This window comes from Alligator mississippiensis, chromosome 11, assembly GCF_030867095.1.
Source record: "Alligator mississippiensis isolate rAllMis1 chromosome 11, rAllMis1, whole genome shotgun sequence".
Classification (NCBI taxonomy): Eukaryota; Metazoa; Chordata; order Crocodylia; family Alligatoridae; genus Alligator; species Alligator mississippiensis.
In genome coordinates, this window is record NC_081834.1 from 49,725,594 (window position 1) to 49,746,195 (window position 20,602).

General features: G+C 47.9%; 1 protein-coding gene across 3 annotated transcripts; it reads right to left on the reverse strand.

The window, feature by feature from the left end:
- Window positions 1-2,373: 2,373 nt before the first annotated feature.
- On the reverse strand, window positions 2,374-15,169 carry LOC102571318 (zinc finger protein RFP-like). Of its 3 annotated transcripts, none has more exons than XM_019495602.2 (8): window positions 13,511-15,169; window positions 12,341-12,436; window positions 9,234-9,464; window positions 8,273-8,295; window positions 7,644-7,759; window positions 4,510-4,539; window positions 3,263-3,802; window positions 2,374-2,551 (listed from the first exon to the last, which is right to left on the reverse strand). In XM_019495602.2, the coding sequence occupies exons 1-7, from the start codon at window positions 13,928-13,930 to the stop codon at window positions 3,288-3,290; spliced, it is 1,431 nt and encodes a 476-aa protein (XP_019351147.1). In that variant the 5' UTR covers window positions 13,931-15,169; the 3' UTR covers window positions 2,374-2,551; window positions 3,263-3,287. The 3 variants fall into 3 exon arrangements, with proteins under 3 accessions (XP_019351147.1, XP_019351146.1, XP_059570990.1); XM_019495601.2 differs by having other exon boundaries at window positions 2,374-2,608; XM_059715007.1 differs by lacking the exon at window positions 2,374-2,551 and having other exon boundaries at window positions 2,686-3,802.
- Window positions 15,170-20,602: the final 5,433 nt, after the last annotated feature.

The window sequence follows — 20,602 nt, forward strand, 5'->3', positions numbered from 1 at the left end:
TCAACAATTTGTTATTCCAAAATCTTGGATTGGGGAACTAGAGGGCTGCTGAGACAAAGAGTGCTGAAGAGACAGGAGGTTACACCCCACTAAGGTAGGTTTATTCAGCAGGTGGCACATATTCCCATACCTAGAAATGCAATAGTTACCTTACAGCAAGTCTTGCTCCCTGGCCTATTGATCAGGCAGTCCAGAGTCTCACTGGGACATTCAGGGGCATAGTCTAGTAGTCCAGCAGTCTATTTGTCCAACAACTCTTTTCCCCTAAACTTTTTTTTACTGCCTTTTGTTACTTGCATATTCATTATTTTTACCACAACTACTGCGACTGGTCCTTTATAGGTTATCTGATTCACTAAGTTTTTACTATCAGGTATTTTTCTAAAGCCTTATAAAAGCCTCATAAAAATTTGAAGGTCTGTTGAAGAAAGGAAGTTGGGCCAGGGCTTTTTTGTGAAATCTCCAGGCCATTCAATTTGCCCTTTGAAGCATATTCCCTTTCTAACCATCCAGGAGATTCTTCAGGTCCATTTAAGCCACCCAAGTACAGGACAGCCTTCGTTATCCAAAATGCTTTGGAAAGCCTTGGGGTGGCCGAATATATTTGGGTCCAACACGGAGCAGTGAGAGCCCAGACCTGATACCTTAAGTGCCTCGTAGCCCCAAATCCCCAGCCTGGGTTAGAACCGATCCATCTTTTCCTCCGTAGACCTTCTGATAACCCTCAGAGCCCAGTAACCTCCCACATCCCTCACCACCAGGTAACATCTCCCCAAGGTAAATCCCTCACAGCCAAACACACACAACAGCATCAGAGCTCAGTATTGCTGGGCAGATGCTGCATGGATCTGCTCATCTAGCACATTTTGATTCTCAGAAACAGCGTGCCACATCTGGATCGAGGCACATTCCCTAAAAGGGAAAGGAGGAAACTGGAGGATCAGGACAGAGCCCAGCCCTGCAAGAGGCTGAGGCCTTTTCTAACCTTCCCCCACAGCCCTATGTTAGTTGGGACACTCCCTGATCTCATGCCTCTAGGCTAAAGGATCATGCAGATTAAGTGGTTAATAATAACAGCTACAGCACATTCTGGAGCTGCAGTTCTCCTTATCCTTTTAAAACATACATTTGTCCCATCTCACTAGATGGGGTAACAGGTAGATAAGTCATCATGGTGTCTCCAGGTTTAAATTAAATGAATGTATAATACAGCCCCTGTTGTGCCCAGCTGTGCAGAGCTAGAACTGCAGGTCTCCGCTGCAGAGCAGGAATTTCCATGGACAGGGTGGATCTAAAGTGACAAATGTCTGAGACATAACAGATACTCCTGGCTAAGCCAGAGGAGAAATTATGTGGATTTGCTTGAAGAAATATGAGAAATGTTCATGCATTTTAGCTATTAATTCACTGCCTGTTCTGGGAAAAGCAACATGGCAATTGAGCCAGTGGCAGTTCAGATTTCAAGGGAGCTGTAGGAACATTGTCTTTCTTTCCAGAATATGCAAAGCTCTTGGATCCTGAGGTGGGTCATCAAGTACCAAGCAGCAGCTCTCCTAGGCTGGAGACAGGTGTTGCCTTTGCTTGCAATCAGCCATGTCATAATATGCTGTGGCACTACCGAGCCATTTTGGTCACTGCCAGCAGCCCACAGTCTCCAGACATCAACTGCAAAAAGGTGACAGGCACGTAGATTTCATAGATGTTTGGGTCGGAAGGGACCTTTTAGATCATCGAGTCCAACCCCCTGCCCTGGGCAGGAAAGGGTGCTGGGGTCAGATGACCCCAGCCAGGTTTTGTTCAATCTCCTCTTAAATCCCTCCAAGGAGGTATTGTTAACTACTAAGCAGTTGTGGTGCAACAAAGGGCACATGACTTCTGAGGAGAGGCTGAGGGAACTGGGCTTATTTAGTCTAGAGAAGATGGAGGAGATTTAATAGCAGCCTTCAACTACCCGAAAGGGGGGGGGGGGTATTAAAGAGGATGGAGCTGGACTGTTCTCAGTGGGGCAGATGACGAAACAAGGAGCAACAGTCTCAAGTTGCAGCAAGGGAATTTTAGGTTAGATATTAGGAAGAATATTGTCACTAGGAGGGTAGTAAAAACACTGGAACAAGCTAACCAGAGAGGTTGAGTACTGTCCATCCTTGAAGGCATTCAAGACCTGGCTAGATAAAGCCTTGTCTGGGATGATCTAGTTGGGGCAGGTCTTACTTTGAGCCGGAGGTTGGACTAGATAACTTCCTGATGTGCCTTCGAACCCTAATTTTCTGTGATTCTAGAGGGCTACCATTCTGTTCACTTGGCTTCTGTGCCACCATAAAAATTTATTATGGTGGCACAACATCTCTATCTGCAGCTCTAGATACTCGCCTTTAAACACAATTCTCTCCTCTCAGGTCCTCAGAACAAAGGTGTCCCATCAAAGGTTTCATGGCCCAAATACCATACAGAACTTGAACTCATAGAAGACCCTCCGACACCCTTTCCAGTGATATTAGCTCGTGGAATGATGCCAGTATTCTTTATGGGGATTTCCTGCAAGAGGGCTTCCCTGTACAGGAAAAGCAATTGTAGCAGTTGCTCAAGATTTACTCCACATGTGGCAATTCTGTTCGGAGTCCAAGCCAAGGCCAAAAGAAGTCCAAATAAATAAATTAAGACTAGCAGATTGCAGAGTACCCAAACTCGATTATAAAACTTCATACTTTAATAACCATAAACTGAGGCTCCCACAAAAACATGGGAGGACTCTTAAAATAAATAAATAAATAAATAAAGTAGCGTAAGTTGAGCTAAAGATTCATGTTTAAAGCATGGACACAGTTGCACCATTCAGGATCAAATGACGAACTCAAAAATTGTGCTAAATCATACTTTCACGTCATCATTTCCAAGGATCACGACAGACTGCCCTACTGCTCATTTCTTCTGTTCCATAGCTTTTCTCTATCGCTCTGCACCCTCCATCTCTGCCCCTGCTTCCCAAATATCCTCTTCTCCCAAAGTCTCCTCATTGGGCTCAACAGAACTGCAGCCTTCCAGGACCACAGAGGGGATGGAAAACAAGCACGCCCAAGACCACGCGAGGCAATTCTGAATATCTTGCCTGCTCTTTGTGATGTAATGGTGAGGAGCCATTGCAAGAATTTAGCCTCCAGGGTGATAGAGCAGGGAACCACAGATTAGATAAGAAATCTGATGATGAACAGAGGCTCTCCCAAGTCACAAATGGAAAGGACAGAAAATATAAAAATCTCATTACCTGGGCACTGAAGACAGTTGATCGCTCAGGGGTGGAGTCTGAGCCAGGATCCCCCAACCCAGAACCAGGGGAGCATTCTCTCCCCAGTGAATGAGGCAGGGGGAAAAGAGAAGATCCAGGCCTTGGTATCAGCATCAAAAAATGCCACCTGCCCCTCTTCACTGTTGAGATACACCCGGATCCTCTTGGGGATGCAGCGCAGGGACAGGAGGGTTGAATCAGGGGCAGTGAGAGCCCTGAGCTGATCCAGCGATCTCTGCACGGCCCAGATTCCATCATCAGGGTTAAGACTGATCCAGCCCTTCCTCCTCAAAGACTCTCTGGCAACCCCCAAAGCCCAGATACTTCCCGCCCCCACCTCCACCTCCCAGTAATGTCTCCCAGTGGCAAATCCTTCATGGCCCAGCACGCAGGGCACAGAGTCGAATCTCTGGGGGGTGTCAGGGAGATGATGCCGTGCGACTGCCCATCTCACGTTTTTCCGATCTTCAGAAATGACGAGGTGAGAGTGAGCAGTGTCTGGATTAAGAGTCACTTTCACTGCGGGGAGAGAGAGAGCATCAGGGTCAGAGCTGAGCCCTGGGGAAGGCTGGGGCCATTTGTCCCTACCAGCCCTGTGCTGGCTGGACACTCCTTGATCCCTGCCTCTTGGGGCCGGAGCCAGGCAGGGATGTCACTTCAGCCCCCTCTCCCATACCTCCCTCCCCTTCTGCATGTCCCCCCTGTTGGTACTGCCCCACTCTCAACAGCAGAGCTGGGGCAGAGGGGCAAGCAGGAGTTGGGCTGGAAACAAGGCAGCAAAGGTCAGGGGGCTGTTGGGGAGATACCCCGAATCAGAGGGAAGGAGGCAATAGTGCTGGGGACAGAACACCAGGCCAGGGCCAGGAACAGGCAGAGGAAGGGCTAGGATTAAATGAGAGGAGAGATCCTCTCCCTGCCTGTGGGGAAGGGGGAGAGAGGCACTGCAGGAGAGGACACACAGCCCATGAGGATCGGGAGAGGTGGAGGAGGCAGTAACTAAATGGACAACCCTTGCCCCCCACCTCGCCAGCAGAGCCATGCTGATGGGAAGCCTGGATAGGGACTCGGGGGGGAAACAAAACATAAGACTAGTGGAGGGAGAAAGGCAGGCTTGATCTCCCCACTGAGGTCATGAGGTCAGATCAAGATTTTTCTGATAGGATAGGTGACAACCAGAGAAATGTCAGCCCAGCCCCTCCCATCTCTCCTCCTGCAGAATGACTTACCTGCTTTCTGCTGCTTGTTCATCAAAACATCTAGAGACGAAAAAAGAAAATATTTCATCTTACCAGACTTTTGTCTAATACTCGACTTGAATAATTGATCAGTTCTTATTGTGGGAGACCAAAGGGAGGGGACGCAGATTGACAGAAATAAATTCTGAAGTATGCAACATGTGAAATTCTCCCATATGCAAGGGATCTAGCATGAGGCATCTGCTCCACTGCACTCAAGACAGACAAGTACATGTGCGTCCAAACAGGTATTTAGACTTGTTGGACTCTCTGCAAAGGAGAGTTTCAAGAATATTTTGACTGAAAATAAACATGACTAAGAAGAGGTCAGGAAACGCATGGCATCACCACGGAGCTTAAAATACATCCAAATTAGAGGGGACTTAGAACACACAACTGTGACAGAATTGGGCCCTGGCAGACATAACATTTGTGGTGGTCTATATGCCAATTTCCCCATCACAAAAAGCAACTGGTCAGATGTTCAAGCTGTTTGGGATAAAAAATAAATAAATAAATAAAATGGTGAATCTGACCCCCAAATGGCAGCTCTGCAATAAAAATGGCAACTTCTGTGTTGCAGCCAGATTTTCCACAAATGTAAGATTTGAGCAGGTTTCCTGTCCACCAATATCCCACAGCCCCCCACCAATTCTTCCTGTCCCAACTCCTCTGATCATTGGAGGTTTGTAGGGAGCCTTACACCATGGCTTCCTGGTAGCCAGGGTGATGAGCTGCCTGCAACCCTGGCACGCTAAAAGGGCTGCTGGTGCTTGAACACCTGGTGCCTAAAGAAGGGTGCTTGTTCCCAAAAGCTTGCAAAGAACATTTTCCCACCTATTTTACTTGGTCTAATAAAAGGATATCACATCTACCCAAAGAACCTTGCCTGCCTATGTCCTTAGACCAACACGGCTACAACCAACAACCTAGCAGCTCATTACTAATGAGAGTACTGGGCACTTTAAAGAGCTCCAAAGCAGCCCAGGAGCCAGGATCTCTTAAGGGCTTGCAAGCCTGCACAGCTCACTGGGCAGAGAGGGCTGCTTTACAGCTCTCCATTTGAAGAATGTGCCTTTGTGCCAACTCTGTTGCACTCCAGCCAGGGGAGTGTGGAACACTTGCTACCCATAGCGTCTTAATTTATTTTATGGTGCTACACAATTCATAGGCAGACAAAGTTCCTTGGGTGAATTTGGTATCTTTTATTAGACCAACCCAAATGGTTGGAGAATGGTTATTCATAGGCATTTGCAAAGTCAGCATGCCCATGTTGCAGTCTCGGCAGCACCCCATGGTAATCATGCAAGGCATTGCTAACCTTTGAAGAAGAATGAGCATGTCCTTCAGTAGGCCAGACTCAGGCTGGAGTCACAGGGGTAATTCCACATACAGTACATGACAGAGCCCTGTCAGATAATGTGCTCTCTCTTGCACCTCAGGCAACCCCAGCCAGAGTCTGGCCTGCTGAAGGACATGCTCGTTATTGTTCAGAGGCTAGCAATGCCTTGCAGGATTACCATGGAGAGTTGTCAAGACTGCAACACTGACACACTCACTTTGCAGATATGTCATTGGTAACCATGCAGTGAGCCCTGGACAGGACTGTGTCAATTTTCCAAGTATGGTTTCTTACTCAAACACTTACAAGGTCTTGAAAAATTTCTCATCCCTTCTCCTGTTCCAAAAGCACAGATGTATTTCTCATGCTTTTAACTTTGGCTATTTATCCTCTTCTAGTCATGGGTGCTTCTAAGGGCACCTTTCAGCTTAAATATGCTTTTCACCCAGGCCATAAATGTCAAAGGCCACCCACCACTGGCACTTGCTTGGTCTTCAGGAAGTAGTCAACTTTTCTTTGCAGCCAAAAGCAAGACACTAATTATGCAGGTGGTAGAACCACCTCTAAATTGCTAGTCCCCCCCATCACTTGAGCAGTGCAAATAGGGCAGCTGAAGCCAGACAAAATTACAATAAGGAGTGGACTTTTTACTTTCATTTGGTCTGAAGATTTATTACTTTTGTTTCCTGCCCAAAAGTAAGTTATTTCCCTCCATCTGAGCAGTCTGTTGCTTATTTATTTCTTCATTCTTACAGTTTCTAAAATTTACACCGATTATTTGTCTGGTGCTTAACCTGAAGTTTCAAACTCTGCTCTGTCTTTTCACCTTTCCTTCCAAACTCCCTCATTTGCCCATCTGCTTGTTTTTCCTCCCAAACCCTTGCACTGCACTGTCCAATTGAAAAAAAAAAAGTTCCCAGCTTAATAACAATTAATTCCCACAAAGCTGCCAACAGTCTGTGCCCAGGCTGCACATGTCTGAGGCCAAAGAGCTGTGGCCTGGAAGAAGGAAGGACAGAAGCCAACATACAAGGCCTCACATCTGAACCTTCTTACTTCCCCCACTTCCATCTAGGGGACACATGACTGACCTACACATACTATAAATTCCTTTCCTGCAGCTAGGACAAACCTGTTTTCTAATAGCTAGGTATCACTTGGCATGACTGATGTTACTTGCAAGTGGCTGGCATGTCCCTCTATGATATTAGGAACTGCCACTGTCACTGGACAGTTGATCAGCCAGTGCTAAACTGGTTGGTCACTGACCTATATTTGTCTGGGTTGCCATTGTGTAGCAACTTCCAGGGTTTCCTAGAATGGCTCTTCATTAGCACTAAAGGTGGGGAGCCAAAATGGGGAATCCCTGCCATACTAGGCTTTGGCCAAGAAAAAAAAAAAGTGAAGTATGGCAGACAACCAAAACGACTTCCTGGAGCACTAGGGAGGCCACAGCAGCACATAGTGGTGACAACATCAGCACGCAGGAACACTGAGCTTGCATGAGCCAAAACCAGACTGGTCTCCAGGATGTAAGGAACCATGAGATGCGTCTTGCAGTATGTGGGTGGGTTTAGCATGGCAGTATCAATAACTCAAAGGCAGGCAACTCCATCTGCAGCAGTTAGCAAGGAACAGGTCAGAGCATGGCACCCTCAGAAGGGGCACAACTGCTTTACAGTCAAATGTGTCCTGCATTAACTACTGAAGAGCCAGATCCCAGTTCCTTCCATGGATCACAGAGACAGGCCTTGGTTTCCTTCCCTGGACCCCTCTTTGGTACCTTGCATGATTCTCAGAGCCTTGTTTCCAACCACCTCTCTCTGAGACAGTTTCTGGAGTCTGCGTTCGAATTCAGGAGAAACTTCCACTGGCTGCTGAATTTTCCCCTTCTCACACCTAGAGAGAGGAAGAGGAGCACCTAATTAAAAGTGTTCTATTGCAAGTTATCACTTGTTACATCATTATCATTTCATAGGAGTGTCCCATTTGGGAAACCAACTGGTGGGAGGTGCCAGGATATGCAATATATCTAAACATCTCCAAGGGTAGAGTCCAGGCTAAGACAGTACAAGGTTCCTCAAATTGACACAGTAAATTAATTAATTCTATCTCCACTAATTTTTATTTTTTTTTTTTGAAAGAGAGACTGTATGTAGCAGACAGGGATTAGACAGAAAAGCCAAGTGACAGTGCTAGTGTCTGTGGAGGTAGAAACTTGTCTCCATCTATTTGTGATGAGAGAAGTCACAGGGAAGTCACTAGCTAGACTTCTCCACCCCTGCGTAGGGCCCAGGTGCGGACATTTAACAGAAGACACTGCCTCACACTGTGCTGTAGAGCTTGGGGAAGTAAGGATGTAACATGGTGTCCAAATCCCAACCCAGTGCATTGAAGTGTAAGGGCATGTACCTGCTCAAGGTGTTTCTGATGTCCTAGAGGAGAGAAAGAACAAGAAGTTCAGTGAAAAGTAGCAAGATGAGATGGCCATCTCTACAGTGCAAAGAGCTTGGAGTTTGGTCACAGCGTGGTCTCAGCTGGGAAAGCAACTCACAAACCTAGGGCGCCTGTAGACATGCTGGGAAGCTGTTCCAATGTGCTGTAATTACAGCACATCAGAACAGACTTGATTAATGATCAAGTCTGCTGGAGCATGCTAATTAGCATGCTCCAGTCAGCCTCTGTATCTTGTGCACCAGCATCTCCATGCTTCAAAATGGTGGTGGGGGCACTTTAACTAAAGCTCATTCAATGAGCTTTAGTTAAAAAGCTCTCCTGCTGCTGTTTTGAAATGCGAGGATGCCGATACAAGATGCTGCAGGCACTCAAATTAAAATACGCCCACCCTCACCGCACACGTAAAAGTGCCCCTAGATAACAGATAGCACTCAGCCAAACAAATCTGATCTATACTGAGGAAAGACTCTTCCCAAATACTGGGACTCTTGTCACTGCTAATGCTACAATTCATGAGCCTAAGATAAAAGGCCAATCTGAAGACTTAAAAAATAACATTCAATCTATGACTCATGGGCCAGAGCTAACCATTTCATTTGAGGCTCCCTTATCCATGACCGTTCCTGTTGCATGTATTGTGGCTACCCCGGCTGCAGAGCTGCCCTGCTACTGGGGAGTTCCCCAAGCCACATGACGTAGATCCAGCACACAGGTTTGGTCATCAGGTGTGATCCAGCTGTGTACTGATCCCATGCACTGGCCAAATGCAGCCCTCAAAACTAGATGGGCTGGGTTAAAGAAATGGAGAACTTGCATTTAAACCACACAAGAGTGAATTACTCTTCACTCAAGACACCCAAAGAGGGTGATTTTGAGTTTTGAATTCTGGGCTCCTCACCTTAAAATTATCTCCTACCTGCAGAAATTCACTTGCTGGGTGCTGGCATTTCTGCTCCACCTCCTTGATCAGGTTATTGAGGTGGGAAATCTCCTTGGAGAGTTTGGTGACATTTTCTTTCTGCAGTTTCTGAAGCTCCTTGTCCAGCTCTGTTAGTTGGGCCAGTAGGAACTGCTCTTGTTCCTGCAGAAACTTGTGAAAAGCCTCAAATTTGGATGCAATTCTCTTCTTCTGAGTTTCTATCTTCTCCTGAAAGAAACAGAAAGCCAGGGAAGAGGCAAGATGTCCTCTGTCTCTGTGGGCCCATTTCACAGAGTCCTGTGTGCAGGTGGGAAAATTCTGTTGCAACCCTAGAAAATTCAGCACTTGATATTTTGACAGAAATTTCCCCCACTCTGATGAGAAAGAAAGGTGTTATAGTAGGGGTGCAGCAATAGAGATTTTCTTGGCCGATGCACTGATTATTAGCCAACCACGTTGGCAAGGATGATCCAATAACCGATATTTAGTAACAATGCAAGGCATTTTAAACTACTATAAATACACCTTTTTTGGGTGCACTCCAGCAGCCTCCTGCACCTCATGTATCAGTGTTCCCATGCTTAAAAATGGTGGCCACCATTTTTAAGCGGGTGGACACTGACACGTGAGACATGGCAGCATTTTAATTAGAGTGACTTTTGGCACCAGTCTAATTAAAGCCCCCCCACCCCTGGAGGACATGCAGAAGTGCCTGTGCCAACAGCAGCAGGTGGGCTAGCTTAGCAGAGTTTGCGGCTGGCTGTGCAGAGCCCTTCAGCCTCTGTTCTTCCACATGATGACCATGAACCCCAAACGGTATGTAGCTGCCTGAGCCTGCCCAGCAGGGCTGAGGGGGAAGGTGTGAGCCTTCCTGCGTGCCCAGGGCTGGGTGGTCTCTGGGCCTGGCTCCCTGTTCTGCATGGGGCAGGGTCACGGGACCATTCCAGGCCTGGAGAAACCAGGCTGCACCTCCCCTGCAGCTGTGCCCCAGGTCCTGGGAGCTGAACTCCAGCAAGGGGAATGGCCCCTTCTCCTCCTGGTGCTGCCACTGCCAGGGGCAGGGGCAGGGCAAGCCCCTGTGCCCTTCAGGTGAGGCTGAATGGACCCAGCCCCGATCCTGGGAAGCGAAGAACCTGGCTGGGTTGAGGATTTGGGGGAGGACTCCCCCCCACTGCACACAGCAGGGAGGGGGGTGCTGCCTTGACCCCTGGGGCATGGACCCCTGGCACTGCAGGCTGAGCTACACTGGGCTAGGCTGGGCAACTCTACCCACCCCTCCCTGTCCCAGTCACATCTGTGCAGCGTTCACCACCTTTTACAGTGCCCATCCTGACCCCAACCCACACTCTGCACCATGCCAGCACCCAGGACACCACACCGGCTGCTGCATACCAATCCAGCCCAGCCCACTGGTGAGGGGATGGGGGTGAAGATGGAAAATGGTTCGGGCCCCTGTATCTGGATTGGGCCCTCCATGCTCACAGTCACCTCAGGAAATGGGAGGGAAACCAGGTGTCTCGAGGCCCCACCCCATGGGCAAAAGGGAACCCAGGCATGTAGGGTCCCGGCCAGAAGACACAATTAATCGGTAAACATTATCGGCTACAACAGCCAAAAGAAGCTAACAGCCAGTAATGTCATTTCCCTTTCATCAGCACCAATCTGATAGGCAACCAATATATTGGTGCAGCTCTGTTTCCTAAAGTTTGCCCATTACCCCCAGTTTTTCTAGCTGAGGCATCTTCCTTCCTCCGCCCTCCCAACATTTGTCTGTGATGTGACAATGAGCTATGGCAATCCCATCCTTTCCAATAGAAAAGGCACAACTCAGAGCTAAGGTGGCTGAAACTTTCTGAGCGACTGCAAGGTAGAAATAAAATGCAACCAAATACAATTAAAGTCTTAATACAATAAAGCCTTTAATGGTAAGGTCCTGAGGTTCACATAAGATGGGGAAGTGCCCTATGCACTATATTACACTGAACTGAAATCAGTCTCCTAAAGTATATGAAGTCCTCCTTTATGAGAGGAAGGTAGCTAGTCACCACCTCGCACCCTCCAAAATGTTCATCTTTGGACAGATTCAAACTATGAAAAATTAAATACAATTCAACTACAAGGAGCTGAAATCCTGGATAACAAGGCAATGCAGTACTGGGACCTTACCTCCCTCCCTGCCCAGCCACAATGCCTGAACGCTGCTCCCTTCCACTTGCAAGGCTGTTAGCATGCAGCTTCAGCTCTACAAGCTCCAGGTGCAGCATGGTCCTAGGGCATCCATTAGTATTTGTCCTGACACACAGACCTGGTGAGGGGTCAGAAAGGCCCTTTAGTAAATTGTAAAGTTTCATACAGATAGATCCCAGCCACTGGAAATCCAACTGGATAAAATGAGTTTGAGCCTGATCAATTCCACAGGTCGAATCCCAAGTGGGGGGAATAAAAAACAAAACAAGAGAGGAATTCCCTGTATTAGCATCCCCACCTAAAATTTCTTCTTCAAAGGGTCTAAAAGGTGCACCAGCAACCCTGTGGCAGGCCCTCATGCAATGCAGAAATTGAAAAACAATTGCTGTAAGATCCAAATTGGAGTCTGCAAGTGTGATAGTGACTCTCCGCAGACAAACACAGCTGATCAGCGATCATTGGTAGAGTGCAGGGCTCCTCCAAAAATATTCAGAAACAGGCAGCGTGGGCAGGTACAGACTGAGGGCAACAGTGAGCCCAGACCAAGGAGGCAATACCAGAGGCATTTGGGGAGGGTACAGAAGTCCCCACTTCTCCTAGCCAGGACCTGACCATGCCATTTCTGCAAGCCCCGAGCAAGAGAGAGACTGGGTATGCATCCCTGATGGAGGAGAGGAAGCAGAGCCACAAGCCCCCTTGCCCCACGCTTGTCAGAGGTGGCCAAGATGTTTCCCTGTAGTCCCCAGTACTGCTGAGAACTCTTTGGGGTTCTTCTCTGGGACACTGCAAGGAGACATGGGCTTGATCTAGGCCCCAGAGAGGCAAGCAAAGGCAAACAATCCTAGACACCCAGACCCTTTCCTCCACACTGCTTTCCCCTTTCTTCTTGACCCTGCTGAGGAAGGAGAGACACCTACCAGGTACCTCCAGAACTTCCCTTCTGTTGATGCTTGAATCCGCAGGAGTTTCTCTCTCTCTTCCTTCAGAGTCTGCAGTCGGTCCTGCACTTGTTCCTGTGCAAAGAGTAAGGAATTTCATTTGGGAGTTGAGGAGCAGCTGCACTGTCACAGGCTCAGAGCAGACACCTATCTGGTTCAGCGTGGGCTGAAACTCTTCCCAGCTGTCGCAACTCAGCAGGAGGTGATGACTGCACCTGCCTGAAGCCCAGTGTGCAAGCCTGCTGGGAGGTGCAATGTGAGGACAGGGGCTGGGAAGGGGAGGGTAGGTTTCTACTGTACCTGGGAGGGTCAGGAGGGCTAACACCTTTCAGACTGTTAAGAGACAGACTCTAGCCCAATGATTCTCAACCTGTTTAGACTCACAGCACCCTTTGGAAAATGCCAAGCTTTCACTCATTTTTGGACCCAGGACAAATAGAGCAATTTTTCAGTTGCAAGGAATTCAGAAAGTTCATAGCATTAAAAACATTTTGATCTCTGGTGAGCTCCTACATAAAACCTCTGGATTTATGTTGTGAATCACCTAACACTGCTAACCTTGTGACACACCACAGCACCTTGGAAAGGATCTCATGGCACCCTGCCAATCACTGCTCTAGCCCCTCAGCAGAAGCACCGTCCTCTCTGCAAGAGCACTGCCTGCTGCTGGGGTCATTGCCAAGGAGAGAAGGGGTCAGGTGTTGCTTGTGCATCTAAATCTGCCCCTGTACCTGCTCCTTGAGAAACATCTTGGTCAAGGTTGAAATTAATCCAGAGATAGCAGGGACAAAAGGGGAATAGTTTAATCAAAGACATGATTGGTTACTACTTTCTTGGCCACTTTCTGGTTTTTTTAATTGTGCAGTTGGTACAGCTAAAACAAAAACTATTAAGACAAGAAATGGCATCACCACATAACAAAAAAAAAAAGGGGGTCCCTCACTCTCCCATTAGATTGAAAGCAAAGACCTGCACCACTAGCATGACAATTCTTAAGGGGAAAAAGTAATTAAGAAAAATCTGAATGAAATGAGTTCAGGAAAAACAACCTCAAAGAGGTCACAGTCCAGAAATATGCAACAAACATCCAGGCTACAGCCCAATAGTTTGAAATTCAGCCTTAGAAATTCATGGCCAGCAGTGCCTTACCATGTACTCCTGCGCAGCCTCCTCAATAGGAACCACATTGTGAGCTCGGTGAGTCTTAGATCGATCGCACACCACGCAGATTGGAGCTTGATCCTCCTCACAGAAGAGTTTCAGGGGTTCCCCATGTTTTGTACACAGTGCCTCCCCACCTCCTGCTCCTTTTGCTGGCTGGGAACTCAGCTGTTTGGCAATTTCTGCCACTCTTGCCAGCTCCCGGTTGGGCCTGAAGTTTGTTTTTGGGGCAGCTTCTCTGCACTGAGGGCAAAAGAAGATGGTGTCTGATCCCTCCCAGCACTGGACAATGCAGGCTCTGCAAAAATTGTGCCCACAATGGATAGACACCGGGTCTTTGAAAAGATCCAGACAGATGGAACAGGAAAGTTCATCTTGCAGATTTGCTGCCAGGGTCTCTGCAGCCATGGCTCCCAGCAGCTGGCAAGTAGGGAATAGTTTTGTTTTTCTGTGCACTGGAGTAAGAAGGGGCCTTTCCCTTCCTGGTCCTTTTCTCACTGGTAGGAACTGAACTTGAGTCCCCGCCCCTGCCTAAGGCCCAGGTGTGACCCTTCCTGTGCAAGAATCAGAAATTACTCCATAGGGGAGGAGCTAGGATGCAACTGGGGGAAATCTAGGAATTTGTTCCTTTTTCTCTAAGTTCACACCAAAGCTTCTTGACCCTAAGACTGAGAAATCTCTGCAGAATTCAAAGTGCCAAGAGGATTTGGGAACATGCAGCAATGATTTGGGTGCTTCCTATCCCATTCAACCCAGGGAAGTGAAGGGAAATTCAGCCACATGAGGAAACAGCCTTGATTGGTGACAATGAGATGCAGCTGCAGGGGCTGTCTTATACCAGATCTCTGCTCCTTTCCAGTCTCTTTTTCTCAGTACTTCAAAGCAGATCCTGGTGTGTTAAGTCTTCTACTTAAAGCCATGGTCTGCCCTGCTCAGTGCTACCACATGGCTGCCTGGGTCTGCAGCATTGTACTGGCAATTTAGAGCAATGTAGGTTTCAACTCTCTCTGTGTACAAGTGTTCTAGAACTTGGGTCCTTACGTGAACACCCAAAATCCTAAGCTTTTGGTCTGAATCACAGATGCATCTTCCTTCTCCTGGTTTCTGATAGGCTGTTATTTTGGGACTAGCTTAAATCAGGGGGTCATTTTTTCTTTCCCTCTGTAGAATCATAGAAAACTAGGGTTGGGAGGGACCTTTGGAGGTCGTTTAGTCCAACCCCCATGCAGCTCTCCTGTATTTTTAGTGGGGAAGTTCCCTGTGGTGAAACTGAACTCAACTCATGGTGAGTATACAGCTCTCCCACTTATCCTGGGATTAGTGTCACTAGCTTTGAATGCTGGTCAACCACAGGTTGGGGGATTTGTGTTGCGCTCTGTACATAGCAGACTTTTATTATATTAAAATTTTGTCAATCAAAGTGTGAAGACTAGCCCTATGTCAAAAGGATGGACCTACAGGCCATGAAGAAGCTGGACAGGATGTATCCTACCCTGCACAGTGAAGCATGAGGGAGGAAGAGAAAAACCACCTGCCTGCTCAAGGTGCTGCTAATGCAGGGGTCGGCAATTATTTTGGGTGGAGAGCCATTTACTGAGTTTTGGCAAGCCATCAAAGGCCTCATGAATGGCAGCCAGAGGCAGATTAATATTTTCTATATTTTTAGGGGCCTCATGGGCCAGATAGTATGGCAGGCAGGCTGCGTCCGCATTTTCCCACCTCTGTGTTAATGTCTTAGAGAGGAGAGAAAGAACAGGAATCTCAGTGAGAACTGACAAGGAAGAGAAGAGAAGCTGGGGCCGAGCCACACCGGTTCTCATTTGGGTGGGCTGGAGGTGTTACAAGCAGACCTGTATAAAACAGGACTTGGACAATAAAATCTGATCTATGCTGAAGAAAACATCTCCCTGGATCCTGAAACCCTGCTAACACTGGAATTCGTGAGGGCAAAACAATGGCCACGGTGAAGAGTTAAAGACATGGATAAATCATGAAGTTAAACTGCACAAAATATAAACCACATCTAGTGAGGGCTCTCATGGAGTTTACTTCTGGGTCTCCAGGCCTCATGATTATCACCAGTGCCGCTGTGCCCGTCTCCCACTTTTTCCTTTTACCTGCAGAAAGACTGAGGCCAAGGAGTTCAGCTTTCTCCTAGGTACTGGTAACCAGCTCTCCTGAGCAGTTGAGCAATGGCCCCACAGTCCCATTTTTTTCTTCCTTCTGTTCCCTATGAACCTAAAGAAGGACTTCTTGTTCTTGATTCCCGTTGCTAATCTAAGTTTGGTCGCTGCTTTAGCCTGTCTTATCTGTTTCCTGCAAATGTGGGCCATTGTGGAATAGTCCTCCTCGTGGCCTGCCCCAAGCTTCCCTTACTTATAAGCCTCTTCTTTCTTCAGAGGACTGTGATTTCCCTGTTTAGCCAAGGGGGCTTCCCAGCCCTTCTCTTATCTTTTCTCCACATGGGAATAGACTTCCTTTCTGTTTCAAAGATTGTGTCCTTAAGGAACAACCACTCTTTGCCTTCAGTCCCAAGTCCTGCAGCACTTGCCCTACTAGATTACAATGCACACTGGAAAGTATGAGGGCTAGCTCCTCCTGCTTGTTCCCTGTGCTTCTGCTGTTAGTATATAGGCACCTGAGTCCCCCTGCTGAGGCCCTTGTCTTCCTCTCCCACTGAGGGAGAACTATTCCCTCAACTCCTGCATAAGTGAAGCTGAGGGAATAATTCAAGTCTTCCAGTGTCCGTAACTGCAGGGCTTACTTGTATGTTGGTCCCTGGACATGTTTGAGATTGTGTATCCCCATCCCCCAGCAATCTTAGTTTAAAGCCCTGTCCAGAAGATTGGCCATCCTGGCTGCAAACAGGGACTTACCTTTCCTTGTCAGGTAGATGTTGTCCCTTCCCAGGATTCCTCTCTCTCTGAAGTGCATGCAAGGCTCTGGGGGATGGGCTTAAGGGGCCCAGGTAGTCTGTTCTGTGCTCCCCTTTTCAGGTACATATGGAACAGGGGAAGGATGCATCAAGGAAGTGAACTGGCTGGTGCTGCTCAGAAGGCTTCAGATTCCTTGATTATCCATTAGGCCACATGGCCACTCTAAGCTAATCTGGATCAAACATTTGGAGAGACATAGACTTGTGGATCCTCCATGACCTGCTGCACCTGAAGTTTATAAAGATGTATCTGCATGGTAACAGCCCCAGAATGGAGGGGCATGGGGGTAGACTTCAGGTGTTGAGGCAGGATGAGGAAGCGGGTATTGCTTCATTGTCCAAAATTTCAGATCTTCTTCCTGACCTATTTATTCCATGACTTTCAAAGCTATGAAAATATGCTTGGAGCATTTTAGCCAAGGATTCAAGTTTTAAAATGTTATCAGAAGTGCATTAGATTGCAATTTATTTCTGCCCTTATGTCTCTCCAAATGTTTGATCCAGATTAGCTTAGAGTGGCCATGTGGCAATCAAGGAATCTGAAGCCTTCTGAGCAGCACCAGCCAGTTCACTTCCTTGATGCATCCTTCCCCTGTTCCATATGTACCTGGAAAGGGGAGCACAGAACAGACTACCTGGGCCCCTTAAGACCATCCCCCAGAGCCTTGTAGTCACTCCCGGCCATGTCTGGGGACTCTCTCTGCTACATCCTGGATGCAAAGCCAACCTCACAGGCTAAGGAATCTGGATGGCAGATGGCCCTGCAGGACAAAGCCCCTCACCATCACCTTATGCTTCCTCTTGGGGGGTGAAAAGGACTTCTGCAGAGGCAGAAGGCAATTTGTGACCATGGCAGGGCTTGACCCTGTAATCTTCTGATCCAAAGTCAGATGCCTTATGCATTAAGCCACATGGCCACTCTAAGCTAATCTCCCTCTAGAGTAATTGTTAAGGAAAGAAGTGGGGTCAGTTGTCGCTTCTGCATCTAAACCCACCGCTGTTCTCAAGGAGGAGGTAATTCCTTAGTCAAAATCAAAATTAATCTCAGACCCAGGAGGGACAAAGGAGCAGGGGCTGATCATTAAAGACATGATTTAGTCTTTTCAAAAACACATTAGGCTTCTCTTGGCTGTTCTCTGGGTTTTGAACATTTGTTGTTGTCAAAACAAAAGTTTTTGCAGCTCAAGAATGGAAATTTTAATCTGAGAACAACATCCTTAGGTAAGGAATATTTTTTTCCTACATTTTCCAAACTAGGAATTCAGGTAAAAGACCTAGGTGACTGAATCTCAAGAAACTCACAGGGTAAAGTCAGGCTACATGACATCTAGACTGACCTTCCGCCTCACAAGTGTATTATTCATGTCCCACAAGTGAGGGCATTGGCACAAGCCAGTGGTTCCTTACCATGTTCTCCTGGGCAGCCTCCTCAGTGCGCAGCGTGAGCTTGGTGAGCCTTGGATTAATCACACACCATGCAGATGGGGGTTTGATCCTCCTTACAGAAAAGTTTCAGGGACTCCTGCTGTTTGTCACATGCTCTCTTTCTGCCTGCTGTGCCTTTGGATGCCTGGGAAGTCAGACATTTGGCGATTTCTATCGCTCTTGCCAGTTCTCTACTGGATCTGATGTTTCTCTCTTGGGAAATTTCTCTGCACTGAGAGCAGAAGATGGTTTCTGATTTCTCCTGGCACTGGCTCGACAGAAATTGTGCCCACGATGGATAGACCCCAGGGCTTTGAAAAGCGCGGGGCAGATGAAACAAGAAGCTTAATCTCAGAGATTCCCTGGGGGGCTCAGCACCCATCACTCCTAGCAGTAGGTGTGTAGGTGACTCCCTTTTTGTATGCCCTGGAGCAGGAAGGGACCTGCTCCTCTCCTGGTCCTTTCTCACTGGCTGAGCAGCAAGGAGCTGTGTGCGAGTTCCTGCTCCTGCCTGGGACCTGCAGAGGGCATGCAGTTTTCCCATTCACTGCAGTGGGTAGCACTCACCTGGCGCCAGCGACAGGCCCTCCTATTCACAAGAGGCTCTTGTGACGGCTCTTCTTCCATTCCAGTGGGGAATCATAGCTTGTCCTAAGGGGTCTTGGTCTGCTTAAAATCCTACTTCCACCAAGTGCAAAAGGCCAAGGGGACTTATCAGGACTTTTGCTGATCTGTAGACACCAGAATAAGGGTCCTCCTGGTCTAATATACTAGGAGCTTGTGCACTTGGTAAGGACATGGGAGACCTTGGGTCTCGGCCTACTCAGCCCCAAGGACTTAAACCCACCTCTTATATATCCCCCAGAGTGTCCTAGCTACCAAGAAGTGGCATAGATCAGGCTGTAAAGACCTGGTCCACTGGCTGGCTAAGAGGGAAAGAGTCCTGAGGGCAGAACAAGGGTAAATAAGCAGTAGTTGGAGTCTGTGGCAGGGGGAGAAGGGGCTTTCTTTGCTCTTCCCTGAACAGACAGATCCCCAGGTTCTGGCCCCTACCGTCAAGGCTCTTTAACCATCTGCCCCAGTCAGACAGTTGGCTACATCCCCTACATGGTTATGTGCAGGCTGTGGAGTTTTCTTCTGAAGTTTTGCACAGAGAACCCCTGCACCATCCCAGAGCACAGGAGTATGCTGAAATGACCTATGCCATTGCATCCCTTTCCTTTTATTAGCCTTTACAGGCTTTCAGACCCCCTCCAGTGTGCACTGCTGTTGAAGCTCTCAGTTTCTCTGTCTGACACTGCAGGGCTGGCGCACACAGGTCTAGAAAGGGGGGCTTCTTTTCCCAGTGGTTCTGCCCCTCCACAGCTGATGCTCCACTGTATAGTGATCAAACCCTATCATCCCTTAGACATCTGGGGCAGAGTCCTCTTTTACCTCCACAAAGAAATGACAGATAGGCAGCTGTTCAATACACTTCAACTCTTTTTGATGCGTATTGAACATTTATGATTTTAGTCCATTGTGCAGCAGACATAATGGTTCACTTCTGGCCTGGTGACTAGAGCACTGGGCTGGCAAGTCAGAGTCACGCTGGCCCCAACCCCCTGCATGGGTGGGTGGCTAGAACCTGGGTCCCCACGTGACTGCTCTAAACTCTTGGCTTTTGGGCAAAGGAGGTGGGATCTCCTTCACCTTGTTTTTTGTGGGCCATAATTTCTGCACTTTCCAGAATCCAGGAGTCATTTCACTTCACCTGTGTAGGTACACAGCTCTTCTGTATTTTCAAGTGAGGAAGCTCATAGGTGCAATCTCTTCCCCACAGACCTCCAGAGGCCAACTCTGATGGACACAGGAGGCACTTGCTAGGGGGGTTGGGTCTAGTCTTTCAAGTGGTCCCATACTGCAGTGAGTACTTGCACTCAAAGCCTTTCCAGCCAGTGCAGTCTGGTCTCCAGTCTAGCTGCACAGAGAGATGCAGTCAGTGGAAGTAAAGGCTCACTTCCCTGCTGCTGGGGCAGCATCCACTTCCCTGAGCCATACAGGCAGCTTCCACCTCACTTGTCCCAGGAAACCTTTCCCTCTTGGCTGGCCAGTGACCTGGCCTCAACAGAAAGGTGGTTTCATATGTGCTGTGTCTGTGGCTTGATAATTAGGTTACTATCTTTGTGGGAGATTAGCCTTCAAATCCACCCCAGGGGAGGGGATACGAGAATTCGTCCAGCTGCTAAGAAAATTGTGGAAGTGTCATTATCTGTCCTAACAGGGCAAAAGATTTCTGCGCTAAGTCAGTACAGTGTCCCCATGCTTACTATAATCAAGGCATCAGATTGATTAATTTGCAAGTGCTTCTGCTGTGCCCAGTTCTGCAGGGCTGTCCGTAGCTTCTGTTTCATGAGGAACTTCCATTTGCCCTTGGCATAAATAGAGAAGCTGAAATGCCAAATACCAATTTCAGTTACCAACATCTATTTCAATACCAAAATGGCTGAACTTGGAGAGAAGCAACATGGGTTTGTCTGAAGAAACCAAAGGGAGTTTTCTTGCATATTAGCTGTCAGTCCACAGCCTGTTATGGGGGAGGGAACACAGCAATCGAGTCAGTGGCAGCGCAGATTTCAAGAGTACTGTAAGATCACTGATCTTCATCTCCAGACCTTGCAGGAGTTCTCATTACTGATATGGGAGGGTCATCATCTAGAAAGAAGCAGGTTTCTTGGATT